An 18522-nucleotide genomic window follows, 5' to 3' on the forward strand; every position below is an offset into this window, starting at 1 on the left:
AAAATAACTAAGGATTCCCAGCTCAGAGAAAGAAGCCTGGGTGGTCACCATCTTCAAACTATTGAAGTGCTGTCATGTGGAAAGGGAATTACAACATGTCTGTAAGGTTCTATAAGATTTGAGTTTTTAAAAGTCAGGAACAAGCATTATTTTGGTAAATAAAAAATGAACAATAAAGATGACCCAGAATGGAAAAATTGGGATGAAAAGGGATTACTTTTTGATGCAAAATAAGAAGAACCATCTAATAAGTGGAGCTGTCCAATATGAAATATGTTGTGTGGCAAGATAGTTAGACTCCTGCTTTGATGATAGTTAAGCAGTGATGAATGACTACTTGATTGCAAGAGGAATGGGGAGTTTAACAAAGTGGCTCTCCTAGTCTTACTTTTGGTTACAAAGTAAGAGCAACCTTCCCACAGTAACTCAGGTTAGATGGGATTTCTGGAGAGAATTCAGCTCTCATTGAATCCAAGGAAAACCTGAGCAATTTGGCTGCAAGAAGCGTGGGACTGAGATCAGCTCCAGGACAGCCCCACTGTGGTGACCCATCTCCTGGCTCTGTGTCTGTTTTTTAGTTCAAATTCTTTTCTGAGAATCTGAAAGGCCATTGAAAAGCCTGCAGATTTTGTTTTATTTGAGTCAGGGGTTCAGTCCTGGTTCAATCAGTGGTGGGCAAGGGGCTGGAGACTTGTGATTCAAACATAAGACCATGGTGACAGAGACATCCATGCTGTGGGTATAAAAATTCTCAGAAAAGTTGGGATGGTCAGACACCATCAAAATGATGGTCAGGGTCCTCTCCAAACTCAGGTTTCATTCATTCTCAGTCAAAAGTAATGCCACCCACAGGCTGAATTACAAGTTACATTCCACCTGTGTCAATGCAGGTTTTTCCCCCTGTGGTAATTTTTATTGTTGTTCATAATTGTCTCTCTCTCTTTTTTGTTTCTGAAAGTTTATTTTTTTTCTTTACCATTTAGTCCCCTTAAGGCCCCCTTCCCCCCAATATCACCACACTGTTGTGCATGTCAATTGGCTGCAATTGACATGCACAACATGTCAATTTTTCCTTTTTCCTTTTCGTTCAATCCCTCCACCCCCTAACCTGACCCAGCTGTCATCCTGCTCTCCATCTATGAACCTGTCTCTATTTTGCTTGTTAGTTCAGTTTGTTCATTAAATTCCACATATAAGTGAAACCATATGGTATTTGTCTTTCTCTGACTGGCTTATTTCACTTAGCATAATTCTCTCCAGGTCTGTACATACTGTCACAAAGGGTAAAATTTTCTTTCTTACGGCTGAGTAGTATTCCATTGCGTAAATGTCCCATAGTTTTTTCATCCATTCATTTACTGATGGACACTTGGGTTGCTTCCAAATCTTGGCAATTGTAAATAATGTTGCAATCAACATTGGAGTCCTTATGTTCTTTTGAATTAGTGTTTTGTGTTCCTTTGGATATATTCCCAGAAGTGGGATTACTGGGTCAAAAGGCAGATCCATTTTTAATTTTTAAAAAAAATTTTTATTTATTTTTAGAGAGAGGGGAATACAGAGAGAAAGAGAAGTGTAGAAACATCTATGTGTGAGAGATACATTGATTGGTTGCCTCTTGCACACCCCTGGCTGGGGATCTGGCCTGCAAATGTGCCCTGAGTGGGAATCAACCTTTCGGTTCAGAGGCCGACACTCAATCCACTTAGCCACACCAGCCAGGGCCATTTTTAATTTTTAGAGTTATCTCCATACTGCTTTCCATAGTGGCCCTGGAAATCACGTTTTTATCATAAATGGATTCTATACATTATCAAACGCTTTTTCCACATCTATTGATATGATCATGTGATTTTTGTCTGTTTTTCTTTTTAATGTGATGTATTACGTTTATTGATTTGTGAATATTGAACCATCCTTGCATCCTTGGCATGGATCCCACTTGATCATGGTGGATGATCTTTTTCATGTATTGCTGGATGTGGATTGCCAATATTTTGTTGAGGATTTTAGCGTCTATGTTCATCAGCAATATTGGCCTGCAGTTTTCTTTCTTGGTTGTGTCTTTATCTGGTTTTGGGATTAGGATGATGCTGGCCTCATAGAAAGAAGTTGGAAGTCTTCCCTCTTCTCAGATTTTTTGGCATAGTTTGAGAAGGACAGGGGTTAGCTCTTCCTTAAATGTTCTGTAAAATTCTCCTGTCAAACTATCCAGTCCAGGGCTTTTATGTGCCAGGAGTTTTTCAATTACTTCTTCAATTTCACCAGCTGTAATCAATCTGTTCTGGCTTTCTGCTGCTTCTTCATTCAATGTTGGAAGCTTATATTTTTCTAGAAATTTGTCCATTTCATCGAGGTTTTCAAATTTCTTGGCATATTATTGTTCAAAGTAATTTCTTACAATCCTTTGCATTTCTGTGGTATCAGTTGTTATTTCTTCTTTTTCATTTCTGATATTATTTATATGGGTCCTCTCCCTTTTTTTCTTGATGAGTCTGCTTAAAGGCTTTTCAATTTAGTTTATCTTTTCAAAGAACCAGCTCCTGGATACTGGATGGGTTGATCCTTTGAATTGTTCTTTTAGTCTCTATGTCATTCAGTTCTGCTCTGATCTTGATTATTTCCTTCTTTTACGCCCTCTGGGCTTTGTTTGTTGTTGTTTCTCAAGTTTTTGAAGCTGTAGGGTTAGGTCATTTACTTGAAATTTTTCTATCTTTTTTAGGTAGGTCTGTAGTGCTATGAACTTCCCACTCAGCACTGCCTTTGCTGTGTCCGATAGGTTTTAGGTTGTTGTGTGTTCATCTTCATTTGTTTCCAGAAACTTTTGATTTCTTCTTTGATCTCATTATTGACCCATTTGTTGTTTAATAGTATGTTCTTCAGTCTCCATGGGTTTGACTGTTTTTGCATTTTTTTCCTTGAGGTTGGTTTCTAGTTTCAAGCCCTTGTGGTCCAAGAAAATGCTTGTATGATTTCAATTTTCTTGAGTTTGTTGAGGTTTGTTTTGTGTCCTATCCTGTGGTCCAACTTAGAAAATATTCCATGTGCATTTGAAAAGAATGTATATTTTGTTTCTTTGGGATGAAATGTTCTATATATATCAGTGAAGTCCCTTTGATCTAAAGTGTTGTTCAGTTCCACAATATCTTTGTTGATATTTTGTTTGGCAGATCTATCTTTAGTTGAAAGTAGGGTGTTAAAATCCTCTCCTATGTGTTGTTGTCTATATCTTTCTTGAAGTTTTCTAAGATTTTCCTTATATATTTGGGTATGCCTATGTTCGTGGCATATTTGTTTACAATGTTTACATCTTCTTGATGGATTCTCCCATCGAGTATTATGAAGTGTCCTTCTGGGTCTCTTCATATGGCCTTTGTTTTGAAATCTATTTTGTCTGATAGAAGTATTGCTACCCCGGCTTTTTTCTCCTGTCCATTTGCTTGAAATATTTTTTCTATCCCTTTACTTTCAGTCTATGTAGGTCTTTTGTTGTGAGGTGGGTCTCTTGTAGGCAGCATATGTGCAAGTCATGTTTTCTTATCTGTTCAGCTACCCTATGCCTTTTGATTGGAGCATTTAGTCCATTCACATTTAAAGTTATCATTGATAGGTACTCATTCATTTTTTTGCTTTGTACCTGTGTTCCTCTCTTTCTCACTTTTTTTCTTCATTTTCTTAAAGCAGTCGCTTTAGCATATCTCCAATGCTGGTATGGTGGAGGGGTATTCTTTTAGCCTTTTTTTTGTCTGGGAAACTCCTTACTTCACCTTCCATTTTAATGGAGACTCTCGTTGGGTAGAGCAGTCTTGGTTGCAGGCTTTTGCTTTTAATGACTTGGAATATTTCTTGTCATTCCCTTCTGGCTTGTACTATTTCTGTTAAGAAGTCAGCTGCTAGCCATATCAGGGCTCCCTTATATGTTACTACCTCTTTCTCCCTTGCTTCCTTTAGGATTCTCTGTTAGTCTTTGATATTTGCCATTTTAATGATGATGTGTCTTGGAGTGGGCCTCACTGGGTTCCTCTTGAATGGGACCCTCCGTGCTTCCTGGACTTGTGTGACTTTTTCTCTCCTCAAATTTGGGAAGTTTTCCATCATTACTTTTTCAGACAGATTTTCTATCCCTTGCTCCTTTTCTTCCCCTTCTGGTATCCTTATTATGTGGAGAGTATTACATTTCATGTTCCTGTATTTCCCTTATGCCTCTTCATTCTTTTTGAGTCTTTTTTCATTTTCTTACTGTTTCTGGGAGCTTTTTTCTACCTTGTCTTCCATCTTACTGATTTGATTCTCTGCTTCATCTATCCTGCCTTGGATTCCTTCTACAGTGTTCTTCAATTCAGAAATTGTATTCTTCATTTCCTCTTTACTCTTCTTGATAGTTTCTAAGTCCTTTTTCATGCTGATATTGTTTGCAGTAAGTTCCTTGTAGTTTCACTGCAGTTTTGTTTTTGTTTTTTGTAATTCTCTCTGAGCTCACTGAGCTTATTGAGCTTCCTTATAACTGTTGTTTTGAACTCACTATCTGATAATTTATTTGCCTCTGTTTAATTTATTACTCTTTCTGGGGATTCCTCATTTCCTTTCAATTGGGGGTTGTTTCTTTTTCTTTCCATTACTTATGAGACTCTTCTTTTTTGCTTCTGCTTCTCAAATTGATGTGTCTTGACTTCCTGACTTTGTGGTGTGAATTTCTATGGTAGGAGACCTGTGAGATTCAGTGGTGCAGTGTCCTTAAGCTCCTGAACTTGCTCTTCTTTGGATGCCTTTTACATCATTTATGTTGGCTCTCTGGTAGTAATTGGGTTTTGATTGTTGTTTGGTCATTCTTTGGTGGGCCCTTCCCACCAGCTGGTTGACTGTGCATCACTCTGCCTACCATGTCTTATGTGTTTTTGTGCAGGTGCTGCCAGAATAAAACCAAAAAGCCCAGGAAACAAACCCACATCTGCAAATATAACCCACCCCCCCACAATCCCACTATCAACAGCAAGTGAACCAGTATTAGTAAGGCTGTAAAGAAATTAAGAGTATTATAAGAAAGAAGAGAAATGAACTATTAGTATGAAATCTAATGACTTAATATGCACAAACCTGATGGACCTGAAATGAATGTTAAAAAGCTATGTAGTAAAGAAAATATTGCAAATCATGAAGAAGACCACAGTGGATTTTGTCTCAGTAGCCTCTAGTATTTACCATTGTTTTTTTTTCTGGATCTGCCTGTGGTGATGTCTGATGTTGACCCTGTCTGACCTTAGGCAGTCTGTTTGAGACCTCCAGGAATCTACCGTCTGTAGCTGTCTCCTTCAGTTGTTAATCTAGTCAGTGCACTCAGCAGTCAGGCTTAGGCACCACATGGTGGGGCAGAGTCCCTCCTGGGGGCAGGGATATTGTGTCCTCTCACCCGGCTACCGCTCAGGGGAGTGGTCTGCCTGAGCCAGATGGCTGCTGTTGCATGGTGGATGAGTTAGCACCGGGATCCCGCTGGCTACTTTCTCAGTTATCTCTCCAAAGCCTCCTTCCCCAGTCTCTCCTCAGACGTCTCCAGCCCACTCTGCCCCTGCCTTTGCCGAAGCCCAGGGTAAGTGGCTGCAAACAAAAATTTACACGTTGGCCCTTTAAACGGCTCTTTGCATCTCCAGCCACCCATCTCTGGCAGAGAGCAACCCTGCTACTCTTTGCAGCTGGCTGTTATCTGTGTCTTTTTGGGCTCTGGTGCTGTATTCTGGAGATCCCCACTTTTGGTTTAGCCCCCACTCTTCTCAGGGGGATCCAACTGGACGTTTAAATATCCCTCTGGCGCTACTGCCTGTGGGCGCCCAGTCCTCCTTCTCAAGTCTCTACCATACTCCTTACCAGTCAGGTTGTGCTAAAGTTGATTCTTCTGTCTGTCTGAGATTATAAAGCTCCTCTCTTATTATTGTTCAGTTGTTTGTTCCAAGTGATTTCTCCACAATTGTGTTGTAATTCCAGATTGGTCCTGGGAGGAGGTCAGTGTGACTTCCATTCACTCCTTCTCCATCTTGCCTCTCTCTCTGAGATTGTTTCCTTAATTTCTTTTTCTGTTAGTTTGTTATTGGCATATAAAAATGCAACTGTTTTCTGAATATTAATTTTGTATCCTGCTACTTTGCTGAATTTGTTCAGCATTCTTGTAGTTTCTTGGTGGAATCTTCAGGATTCTCTATGATGTCATCTTCAAATAAAGGCAGTTTTGCTTCCTTCTTTTCATTTTGGATGTTGTTTATTTCTTCTTCTTGTCTAATAGCTGTGGCTGAGACTTTCCAGTATTATGTTGAATACAAGAGGTGAAATAGGTTATCCTGGTCTTTTCCCTGATCTTAAGGGGAATGTTTATATTTTTTGCCTGTTGAGTATGATACATGCAGTAGATTTTGTCATATATGGCCTTTACTATGTTAAGGCATTTTCCCTCTATTCCCACTTTAAAAACAGAATTTTTAACATAAATGGGTGTTAGATTTTATCAAAAGCTTTCTCTGCATTTATTGATATGATCATGTGGTTTTTGTCCTTCATTTTTCTTATACGGTAAATTACATTTATTGATTTGCAAGTGTTTCACCAACATGTATTCTTGCATTCCCAGAATAAATCCCATGTGATCATGGTGTATAATCATCTGATTCATGGCTGTGTTCAGTTTGCTAATATTTTGTTGAGGATTTAAGCATCTATGTTCATCAGGGACATTGGCCTATAATTTTCATTTTCTATAGTGTCTGCATCAATAGTGTTTTACAATCAGGATAATGCTGGCCTTGTTAAATGAGCTTGTAAGCCTTCTCTCCTCTTGAATTTTTTGAAATAGTTTGAGGAGAGGTAGCAGTTCATCCTGGAATGTTTGGTAAAATTTACCTGTGAAGCCATCCATTCCAGGGCTTTAGTAGGTTGGGAGTTTCTTTATTACTGCTTCAATTTCATTAGGTATAATGTGCCTATTCAGACTCTCTGGTTCTTCCTGATTTAGTTTTGGAAGATTGTTTGTTTCTAGGAATTTATCCATTTCATCCTAGTTGTCCTATTTGTTAGCATTTAGTTGTTTATATTATTTTCCTACAGTCCTTTATTTTTTTTTATGTCAGTTATTTCTCCTCTTTCATTTCTGATTTTATTTGCTTCCTTTCTTTTTTTCCTGATGAGTCTGTTTAAAGTATTGTCAATTCTTGTTTATCTTTTCAAAGAACTAGCCTTTGGATTCATTGATCTTTTGTATCATTTTTTAGATTGTACTTCATTTATTTCTCCTCTGATCTTTCTTATTTCCTTCCTTCTATTCACATTGGGCTTGGTTTGTTGCTCCTTTTTAAGTTCCTTTAAGCATAAAGGTAGATTGTTTATTTGAGCTTTTTCTTCTTTTTTGAGGTAGGCTTGTAATGTTAAGAATTTCTCTGTGTTACTTTCTGTATGTCCCACAGATTTTGGATTGCATCCTGATTTTCATCTTTTTCAAGGTATCTTTTGATTTCTTCCCTGATCTAGTGGTTGACCCATTCATTGTTTAATAGCATGTTATTTAGCTTCCACATCTTTGCATGTTTTTTAGTGTTCTTCTTGTGATTGATATCTAGTTTCATAGCATTGTGGTCAGAGAAGGTGCTTGATATGATTTCGATCTTCTTAAATTATTGACATTCATTTTGTGTCCTAAAACATGGTCTGCCCTAGAGAACATTCCATGCACACTTCAAAAGTATGTATATTCTGTTGCTTTGGGGTGAAATGCTCTGCAGATATCAATAAAACCATTTGATCTAGTGTGTCATTTAAGACTGCTGTGTTCTTGTTGATTTTCCATCTGGGAGATCAATCCATTGAAGTCAATGGAGTGTTAAAATCCATCCCTTTACTTTTAGTCTGTGTATATCTTTTGATCCGAGGTGGGTCTCTTGAAGGCAGCATGTATCTTGATCTTGTTTTATCCATTCAGCTACCCAGTCTTTGTTTGGAGCATTTAAACCATAAACATTTAAGGTGATCATTAATAGATACATATATAATGCCATTTTTTTTTTTTTGTTAGACTATTTTCCTCTTTTTCTTTTTTTTTTTCTCTCTCTCTCTTCCTTCTTCTTGTTCTTAGGGCAAGCTCTTTAACATTTGTTGCAGTACTGGTTTGGTGTTAACAAACTCTCTTAGCTTTTTCTTGTCCAGGAAGCTCCTTATTTCTTTTTCAATTTTAAATGATAGCCTTGCTGGGTAAGTAGCCTTGATTGTAGGTCCTTGCTTTTCATCACCTTGAATATTTTACACCAATCTGTTCTGCCCTGAAGTATCTCTGTTGTGAAATAAGATGACAGTGTAATTGGTGCTCCTTTGTCATAACTATCTGCTTTTCTCTTGCAGCTTTTAGCATTTTCTCATTGTCTTTAAGCCTTTTCATTTTAATTATAATGTATCTCAGTGTAGGCCTCTTTGAGTCCAACTTCTTTGGGACTCTCTGAGCTTCCTGGACTTATCTGTCCTTCTCCTTCACCAGATTAAGAAAGTTTTTGGTCATTATTTCTTCAAATAGGTTCTTGGTCCTTTGCTTGCTCTCTTCTCCTTCTCGTATTCCCATGATGTGGATGTTGTTATGTTTTATGTTTTCCAAAATGTTTCTTAAGCTCTCCTCATTTTTTAAAATTCTTTTTTCTTTTTGCTACTCTCCCTGGGTGTTTTTTTCTACCTTGTCTTGCAAATCACTGATATGATCTTCTGCTTCATCTAACCTACTGTTTATTTCCTTCCAGTGTATTATTTATTTCAGATATTGCACTCTTTATATCTGACTAATCCTTTTTGATGGTTTCTATGTATTTTTTCAGGCTGTTGAGTATCCTTATAATCACTACTCTAAACTCTCTAGCTGATAAATTGCTTGTCTCCATTTCCTCTAGTTCTCCTTGAGAAATCTCTTGTTTTTTCATTTGAGGAATGTTTCTTTGTCTTCCTACTTTGGCTGCTTCTTTGTATTTGTTTCTATGTGTTAGGTAGATTGCAAAGACTCTGGTGCAGGCCTTTCTCAGATGATATTTGTGACTGGCCCTGGGCAACCTGTTTGAAGCTATCAAGGATCCACACTGTGAGCCTCCCTCTACTGGGCCTGTCTGTGTGCAGAAAGAACCTGGCTGCCCACTAAGGTTGGCTTTTATCAGCACCTGGCCCAGGGAAGGATCAGCTAAAGTCTCAGAGATCCAACTCAGTTGTTAAATTTAATCAGTGATATAGCCTCAAGCTGTAATCAGCAGCCTTATTTAAGCTCCACAGGGTGGGGCAGAATAATTCTTGCAGGAGAGACTATTGCTTCCCCTCAGGCTAATGTCACTTGGAGGGGAATGCTCTACCAGAGAAAGATGGCTTCTGCAGTATGGGGAAGGACTCAGCACAGAGATCCTGGTGACTGCTCCCTCAGTTCTCTCTCCAGAGCCAGGAGCCCCAGACCCTCCTCACACGTCTCTAGTCCATTCTGCCCTCCCTCTGGCAGAACCCAAGATAAGTGGCTGGAAATAAAATTTTGTGCATTGGCCTTTTTAGAGGCTCTCTTAGTCCCTAGCCATCTCTTCCTGCAGGCAGAAACCCTGCTGTCTTTCATAGCTGGATGGTATCTGAGTTCCGTTCCCTGCTCTGGTGCTGTAGGCTGGGGGGCCCAGCTTTGTGGTTTAGGTCCCACATTTCTCAGGGGGAAGCCCCTGGCCACTAAAATATCCCTTCAGCATTTTTTGTCCCTGTGAGATCTTCCAGAAGCTTCTCTATCTTATTTTTAAATAAAAATTGTTAAATTAAAACTCATTAAATTCTATCACTAATCTATTAACCTAACAAATAGTAAAAATCCACTTAAAATTCAAACATAACAATTGCCATATTTCTAAATAGAGAGCATATATGCTATTCTACACAATCCCTATGAATGTATAAAGTAAATCTCATTTAATAAAACAAGACCAATTCAGCTCTTCTTGTCCTTATTCTTTAAAGTCTAAACCATATATATTCTTGTGGATCTTCTTGCAGACCTGTGAATCTACTTGTCAATTTTACTTTTTTGTCATCTCAGTTTCTGTCCTTGAGATTGTATTGAAGCTTTTTTTTCTTCTTTCTTTCCAGATGTCCTTCTAAGTTTCTCCTAAACCTTTATTTCCCGCTCTTCTCCTTCTGCTTCCCATTTTCCTTTCCATGACTTTCATTTAGACCCATCTATTTCTTTTCCTTTTCTTTTAGGCCACCTAATGCTATATTTTAACACCTAATTCTAACCATCAGGCTCTTGACTAGCAGAGTTTACCTTATTAGGAGTTGTTTTTGAAATGTGGGCTTCTGGGAAAGCATCATAGTGTCTTTGAAATTAATGTGACCTTGAGTGCCTACTTAGTCCAAAGCAGGTCTTAAAGACTAAGTGAGAAGACACTGTTATGTTTCTTCTGTCTGTCCTTGATTATAAGGCTTCTCTCCAGCCTTATTCAGTTGGTTATTCAGCAGGCTTTCTCTGCAACTTAATTATAATTCCATATTACAACTGGTCCTGGGAAAAGGTTAGTGTAATTTTCTTTCCATGTCCAATACAATACAATACCTTGACCAATTTCCAAAGTGGTCAAGGACTTCACTTTGAGAATTTCTGGGTTAGAACATTCCAGGCACAGAGAAAATGGTATGAGACAAAGAACACTTAAAATTTGCAGAAAGAATAGTAAAAATAGATTGGAATCTGGTAAGAAAGAGTCAGAGTATGGATATAATTTTTTAAGCAGTCATAGGTTTTTAAAATTGAGACATAACTGACATTTAACATTATATTAGTTTCAGGGAGACAACATAATGATTCTATAAACTTATATACTCTTCTGCCATCTTGGGTATCTGTCCTGATTTAAGTTTCTGTGAGTTTCCGAGACAATTACTTTTATTTTATATCACCTACTACCCTTCCTGCCCTACACCTCCTTGCTCCCAAATTCTTATTGGAAGTTAGCTGAAAAATTGGACAAGTATGTCTGAAACCACTCTTGCTAGCATATGTATTGTAAGTTATCGGAGATGATTAACAGGAAATATATATGGCATAGGAAGTTTGAAATTTCGTTAGACTATTTAAATCGTGTACTCAAGGTTCTTCACCCTAATCACACTGCAAAAATGGAAAAGGCTGTTTTCTTTGCTTCCACTGAGTGCCATCTGAGGCATCCTAGTGGGTAGTTGACTTCTGGATTGGTTTGTTAGCACCTACACCCATGGCGTTGATAAAGAGAAATAAAACTGGTAGTTCTTGTCTTAGCCTGAAGCTCTTTCACCCATCCTAGAGTCTTTTGTCTTCTCTCTCCCCTCATAATGCCCTAACATTTATTTTTTGAGTAAAATGCTGCATTTGGCTTCTTTTAAAATCTTTTTTTGTCTAATCAATCTGCAGAATCACGATGCCCTGATTCCAAAACTATAACTCTCCACCCCTGCCACAACCTCTATGATCCAAACCATAGACACATGTTTAGCTCACAAATAAAATAGGTCACAATAATTAGGCCTTTATTTCTGAACCAAAGTAATATGTACATGTTAAAAATATAAAATTTCTATGCACTAACACATATTTCAACAAATGAAATTCTTTAGAAGTTTAAAAAATATGGAGATTACTTCTGATTTTATGGAAATTTGACTTTGAAGTGAAAATGACATTTGATTTAGCTTAAAATATACCTAGAATTTCAAAAGGAATACTTGGGCTTGGGCAGTGTTTCTCAAAATTTATATGCCTCAGGATAACCTGGAGGCTCTTAAAACACAGAAAGTTCAATGTTTCTTCAGAGGTTGTGATTCAATAGTTCTGGGGTAGGGCCAAAAAATCTGCATTCTTAACAATTTTCTCAGTGATGCTGATGCATGCAGCTGGTCAAGGACTTCACTTTGAGAATTTCTGGGTTAGAACATTCCAGGCACAGAGAAAATGGCATGAGACAAAGAGCACTTAAAATTTGCAGAAAGAATAGTAAAAATAGATTGAAATCTGGTAAGAAAGATTCAGAGTATGGATATAATTTTTTAAGCAGTCATAGGTTTTTAAAATTGAGACATAACTGACACTTAACATTATATTAGTTTCAGGGAGACAACATAATGATTCTATAAACTTATATATTGGTAAATGATCACCATGATAAATATAGTTAACATCCATTACTACACATAGTTACAAATATTTCTTGTGATGAGCACTTTTAAGCTGTATTCTCTTATCAATTATCAACTATATAATACAGTATTATTAACTCTAGTCAACATGTTGTATACTATATATCCAGGACTTATTTATCTTACAACTGGAACTTTGTACTTTTGATGACTTTTACCCATTTCACCCATTCCACACTGTCCCCTACCCTCATGCTTCTGGCAATAACCAATCTGTTCTCTGTATTGATGAATGGGGGTATTTAGTTTAGTTTAGTTTTGTTTTGTTTCGTTTTTTAGGTTCTACATGTAAGTGAGATCATACAGTATTTATCTTTCTCTGCCTGACTTCATTCGTAGGTTTTTATCCAAGAAGCTATATAACTATAGTTGTGGTTTGGAAAGATTATTCTGGCCATACTTTGTGTTTGACTGGCATGACTGAGGGATGCACATTTGGATGTCATTAAGATAGTTCATACAACAGGAAAGAAGAAGGAGTGAGGAAAAACAAGAAATGTTGTGGGGACAGAATCATTATATGGGCTAGAAGATAGATACTGGCATGTGGAGGACATTCTATTTCTACAAGAGAGTAAAGCCCAGGCATACAATACCTTGGACATGGTTTGTCATTCTCCTACCTCCTCCTTCTTCTCCTTCTCCCTCTCTTCTTCCCAGGAAGGAAGGAAGGAAGGATGGAAGGAAGGAAGGAATTTTTTTGACTAGTAATACCCGTTTTGATACCTGTCTTCTCTAGTCAGTCATGAGGACATGCAGACAAGGAATTTATCTCTTTTATTCACTGCTGTAGCCCCAGTTGGGGGTGATCTACAGTTGGAGCCCAGTAATGTTTTGTTGAATGAACGAAGAAGGAAGAGCTAGTTTGAGGTAGGATGTGATGACCCCATTTTGGGACTTGTTGAAGGAAGTTCGGGGGTCAAAAGGGTATACACAGCACACTATCCAAAAGGAAGCTGAGCCTATGGGCCTGCGCTTTAGGACTAAAAGTGTTGATAAGGAGTCGTCTGTATAAAACAGATAGCCAAGACTTCAGCATGAAAGTCAAAGTAGGGATGAAAATGGGTGAAGAGGATCTATGATATTTTTGGAAGGACTTTTGGAGGTCAGAAAGACCAGCCTCAGAATATCACACACCCAAAATAAAGAGAGTTTATAGGAGGACTCTAAAACACTAAAGCATTTCTTTAACAGCTTTGCTGAGGTGTGATTTATATATAATTCACTGATTGTCAGTATACAATTCCTTGATTTTTAGTAAATATACACAATTGTATCACAGCAATCTATTTTAAATGATTCCACACTGGAGAATTTTAAATGGACACCAGTGAGAAACTATTTAGGAAGACCAATGATTTCTTAGCAAAATGATCAATGAATGGCAAGTAAGAAAAAAATACCCACCTCTGTTATTTTAAACTTATAGTTTCTGGAGACAAATGCTCTTGATAAAAATTGTCTGCAAAGATGACAATAATTCTTTTTTACAAAATAAATGAAAATATATGTACAGGTTATTTATTCTGGTATTTCTTGTTTTTGCAAAAGATTGGAAGCAAACATAATCAGTGGAGGGTAAATAAAGTGTAGCACCTCTATTTAAGGGAATTCCATGGAGCGGGTAAAATAGTAAGGATGCCCTTAAGTGACTTGTAAGAAAAAAAACATCTCTAGGACAAATGGGAGAGGTGCTTAGTGAGTGGGACTTTATTCTTATTTTCATAAAGGAACAATGAAAGGATACAAAGGAAACTAACAAAATATGGTAGCGAGTAGGAGTAAAATGAGGTGGCTAGGGGCAAGAGTGGAAGTTAGTCTTCATTGTATGCTGCTTCATATTGTTTTCAATTTTTGAGCTATATGAATATATTATGTACTTAAAAATTAATGTTTTAATATAATAAATTGAAAGTATTTTTGGATATCAAATGGTCTCTCTCTATTTCACAGATTTGGCTGGAAAAACAGAACTGGAACAATGTCAAGTTGATGCTGTTGTGGACACATTGGATGATTTCATGTCACGGTTTCCTTGGGCTGAGAAAAAACAAGATATAAAAGTAATGTGATCAGTTTGCTATTACTGTTATTAATCATATCTGCTTGCCAGACATTATGTTAGATGCTTTTCAAGTCCCTTTTTATCAAAGTTAGACAAACCTATAGTTTAAAAATGTCAAATTATATTAAAAAGTTTAAAACAAAATACAGTGATTGCCTAACCTCTCCACAGTAACTCCTAAGATGCAATTTTGTTTTTAACCCTTTTAGCTCTTTCTTTAGGACTTTCACATCTTCATGTTTCTATAAGATATATAAAAATGGCTTACTTTGATTCACTAATTTTAGTTTTATGGGCTTATTATTATAGTAATAAGAATTTAGCTCATACATAGCCATCCTCCCTGCTTCCTGTTCCCCTAAACTCCTGACACAGTTATATTAAAATTTTTGGCTAAATCACTATTTAGTGATTACATTAGTGTCCCCATGCTATTGTTATGAACTGTGCTTGTAGTATGCTTTGATATTTCTTTTCTCACTTTTCCTCTTCAAAGTTAGTAATTGTTTTTTTTCATTTGCCTTGTTATTCTTAAACCTTCCCCCACTATCCAACAGCCTCCTGACATAATTATCCACAGAATCAATGATACAGTAATCTATCATTTCCATTAATTTCTTGGAGATATTTGGCCAGAGCCTTTCATTTCCTGTGTAACACCCTCTGGGTGTTCCGAACCGTTGCCAGCATCATACCGCCCTTCACTGCCATCCCAGGGATGCTTTTCCCTTAAGTTGGAGTCTGGTCTCCTGGATGCCATCTTCTGCCTTCTTCTTTTCTCTCCTTTATTTCTTTAGGGCACACCCTCCAGTAACCCAAAAGTTAAAATAAAGTCTTGATGACAGGAGATATGATGAGGGAAGACAGTGTAGATATGTCCCTTTTTTGGTGTCTGGTTTGGTTGCCCTATACCCCTGGTGCACAGTTGTCATCTTGGAATCTGTATTGTCATTTTGGATGCTTCATTTGATCCTTCCCTGGGCTAATTCTCCTGACTTCTGTCCTTGTTATTGTGGAGTGATCCTCTAATGGCTTACTGAACATAAGAAAAGTTTGGGGCCTTATTTGTCTAAAAATGTTTTCATTTCATCCTCATGCTCCGTTCATAATTTGGCTGGGTATAGAATTCTATGTTGAAAGTAATTTTTCTTTAGTATTTGGAAAACATTTATCTATGGCCCACTAGCCATAGAGAAGTCTGAATTTGACCTAATTACTGATCTTTTGTATGCTGCCTTTTTTTCCCCTCTCTCTGTAAGCTGGTAGACCACTGGTCCTAGAGTTCTGAAATTTTACAGTGATTAGTCTTGGTGTGATCCTCTTCTTATCCACTGCATTATCTCTTTTCTGGGCCCCTTAAAATCTGGGATTTGTATCCCTTAATTCTAGGAAATTTCCTTTAATTATTTCACTGATAATTTTTTTCCCTTTTCTTTGATCCATTATATCAGAATTTCCATTATTTAAATATTGGATCTTTTCTCTGTTTCCCATTTTTTGTTTTTGTTTGTTTAGGTTTTTTATATTACTTCCAGGAATAACTCTTCAACTTTATTCAATAACCCATCTCTTGAGTTCTAAATATCTGGTATTGTGTTTTTAAATTGTTAAGAACACTTTCTATGATATTCTCTGTTTTTTAAAAAATATTATTGTATATTATTTAATGGATACAATATCATCTCCCTGCCTGTGGTATCTTCGTAGTTTGCCACTTTTCCTCTTTGTTTTGGTCTCTGTCCCAGGAGTCAGACCATCCTTTATATTTCATGATAAAGAGTAAAAAAATTTTGTTTACTCATAAAAAATGTTTACTTACAGTTCTCAGCATGTGGATGCAGTTTTTTGATTTTGAGCATGACTAGGCCATTTGGAGGGGTGGGGGAGTACTTCCCAATATCGCTATCTTCAAGTATCTCCTCTTGCACTAGAAAGAGTACTAGGGAAAACTTTCAGTCTCCCGCCCAGAGATATAAAGGCCTAGGCTGCCAGTGTTCTGGGAGACAGGAAGCAAAGAGAGAGCTACGAGTCTCAGAAGTTGACATGCAGTAAACATATGTTCATTTACACTCCCTATTTTTAATATATTATGTATGACAACTCCCAACCCAGAGACCATCTGTGTCACCCTCTCCAGCCTTCTGCTAAGGTGTCTAGCAGCATAAAATGAAGGAGGAAATCATATGCTAAAATGACTTTTTTTCAGTCTTCCACCAATCCTCACTTTATCCCTTCCCTTGCCTCCTTACGCCCAATTCTAGATATATCCTGCCATTCTCTACATATACATATTCATTCTCCATCTTATCCAGAATTGTAAATATACCTTGGCTATTCTCCATTACAGTCTCTAGTGGTTTCCTTTAGGGTACTCATCATCACAACTCATATTTTAAAATATATTTGCTTGTTTGTTTCCTCCAGTAGATCGTGCAGTGAGGGTAGGAATCATCTCTGCATTATTCACTAGTGTACCCCCACATCTATCTCAGTGCCTTATTTTAGTAGGCACTAAGTATTTGTTGAATGAGGTGATAGGGAGAACTAAACTGATCAAACACTCACCAGTGCAGGTGCTGCTCTGACTATTTTGTATGTAGTATCTCAGTCAATCTCCCCATCCTCCTGTAAGAGAAGTGCTTTTTACTATCATGCTCATTCTCAGATAAAGTAACCGAGAAACAGTAGTCATGTAGTTGCCCAAGTCACACAACAAGTCAGCCTGGTTAGAGAACTCATGGCTTCACCACCTACACATACTTTCTCCTAAATTAGTGACTAATTCCCAAAGTAGCCCCTTAGGGAGAAACAGTTGTTACCCTTAATTTCCAGATGAAGAAATTAAGGTTCATGGAGTGTAGGTCACTTGCCTAAGGTTATTTAGCCAGTAAATAGTACACCGGAATTCTAATCTCAGTCACTCTGACTCAGATTCTATGTTCCTAATCACTGGGTGCAATATAACCTGTGCATGAATATTTCGTGCATTTCATAGCTTAAGCCTATATTCAAAAGCTACAGTGCAGAACAGATGGCAGTCTTACTAATTTAAGCATATTTATTCTAAACACTGTTTATTTAATGAGGATGTTCTGATTTGAATAGAGGTATTTAAAACATGAAAATATTCACATGTACTAATTCTTTGACATAAATGTAACGTGTGTGGGGAGATATACACCCATGACTAATCAGAACAAAGTCTTTAAAAAAAAAGATTTAATTATTCATTTTTAGAGAGAAGGGAAAGGAGGGAAAAAGAGAGGGAAACATCAATGTGTAGTTGCCTCTAGCACGCCCTCTACTGGGGACCTGGCCCACAACGCAGGCATGTACCTTGACTGGGAATCAAACCAGTGACCCTTTGGTTCACAGGCTGGTGCTCAATCCACTTAGCCACAGCAGCCAGGGAAGGACAAGGCCTTAAATAAAAGCTCGGCTTTGATGACAGAGATATATTTGGACTCCAGAGTCAGAATACCAGGCTTGGACCCTGATTCTCTTCTTACTAGTTGTCACTTGACTACCTATCAATAGTTCAAATTCTTGTCTATAAAGTAGGGATATCATAGAATCTACTTTGAAGTATGTTGGGAGGATTAAATGGTAACAAGTGCCTATGGCTAGGTAGAAAGTGTTCGATGAACATTAGCTACTATAATTATTACGGTGTTATTATTTAGTCCTATACTCATTGTTTTTTCTCTTATTTGTCAGACGTGATATCTATATTTTACATATCCTTATAAATGCACAGACAAGTAGATCTCTAATCCCCATTTTAGGAAAAAGTATCTAAAGTTTTTATTCCACATGCCAAAGACCCCACTGATTAGCTGTCTGTAGACTTGTGGGCTTACCCTTATCTATTTCTTTATTTCATACCCTTCTGTGGCCACTTCATAGAGGAAAATGTTCTTTGAGTGTTTATGATGAATAACATTATACTTTTGTATTACAATAACAATGCTCTTACATAATACCTATCTCAAAAAATTTTCACAGAACATAACCCAAGTTCGTGACTAAATCATGAAGGGAGAATGTGTTTCAGAAATATTGCAAATAGCTATAGACTGATTAATAAGCAGAATCTGGCTAGTATACAAAGAAAACTGCACAGGTCTTTTGTATTCATCCCCGAGTCTCCTTGTAGTGGGTTGCATTGCTGCCACCTTGTGGTCAGGTAGAATTTTCAAAAGCAGAATATTGATTGCGTAAAGATGAATAATGAATATAGTGCTTTAAAAATATATCAAATA

The 18522-nt window shown here is 37.3% G+C and overlaps 1 protein-coding gene across 3 annotated transcripts in view; it reads left to right on the plus strand.

Moving 5' to 3' along the window:
- Positions 1 to 18522, plus strand: part of HPGDS (hematopoietic prostaglandin D synthase) — a 127953-nt gene that overhangs the window by 90585 nt on the left and 18846 nt on the right. For all 3 annotated transcript variants that reach the window (XM_054591727.1, XM_054591728.1, XM_054591729.1), the window contains one exon: positions 14149 to 14258. In XM_054591727.1, the coding sequence (XP_054447702.1) occupies positions 14149 to 14258 (110 nt within the window). The remainder of the gene's footprint in view (positions 1 to 14148; positions 14259 to 18522) is intronic.

Source organism: Pteronotus mesoamericanus, unplaced genomic scaffold (genome assembly GCF_021234165.1).
Source record: "Pteronotus mesoamericanus isolate MK-2021 breed Mesoamerican mustached bat unplaced genomic scaffold, CSHL_Meso_final scaffold_232, whole genome shotgun sequence".
In the NCBI taxonomy this organism is placed as follows: Eukaryota; Metazoa; Chordata; class Mammalia; order Chiroptera; family Mormoopidae; genus Pteronotus; species Pteronotus mesoamericanus.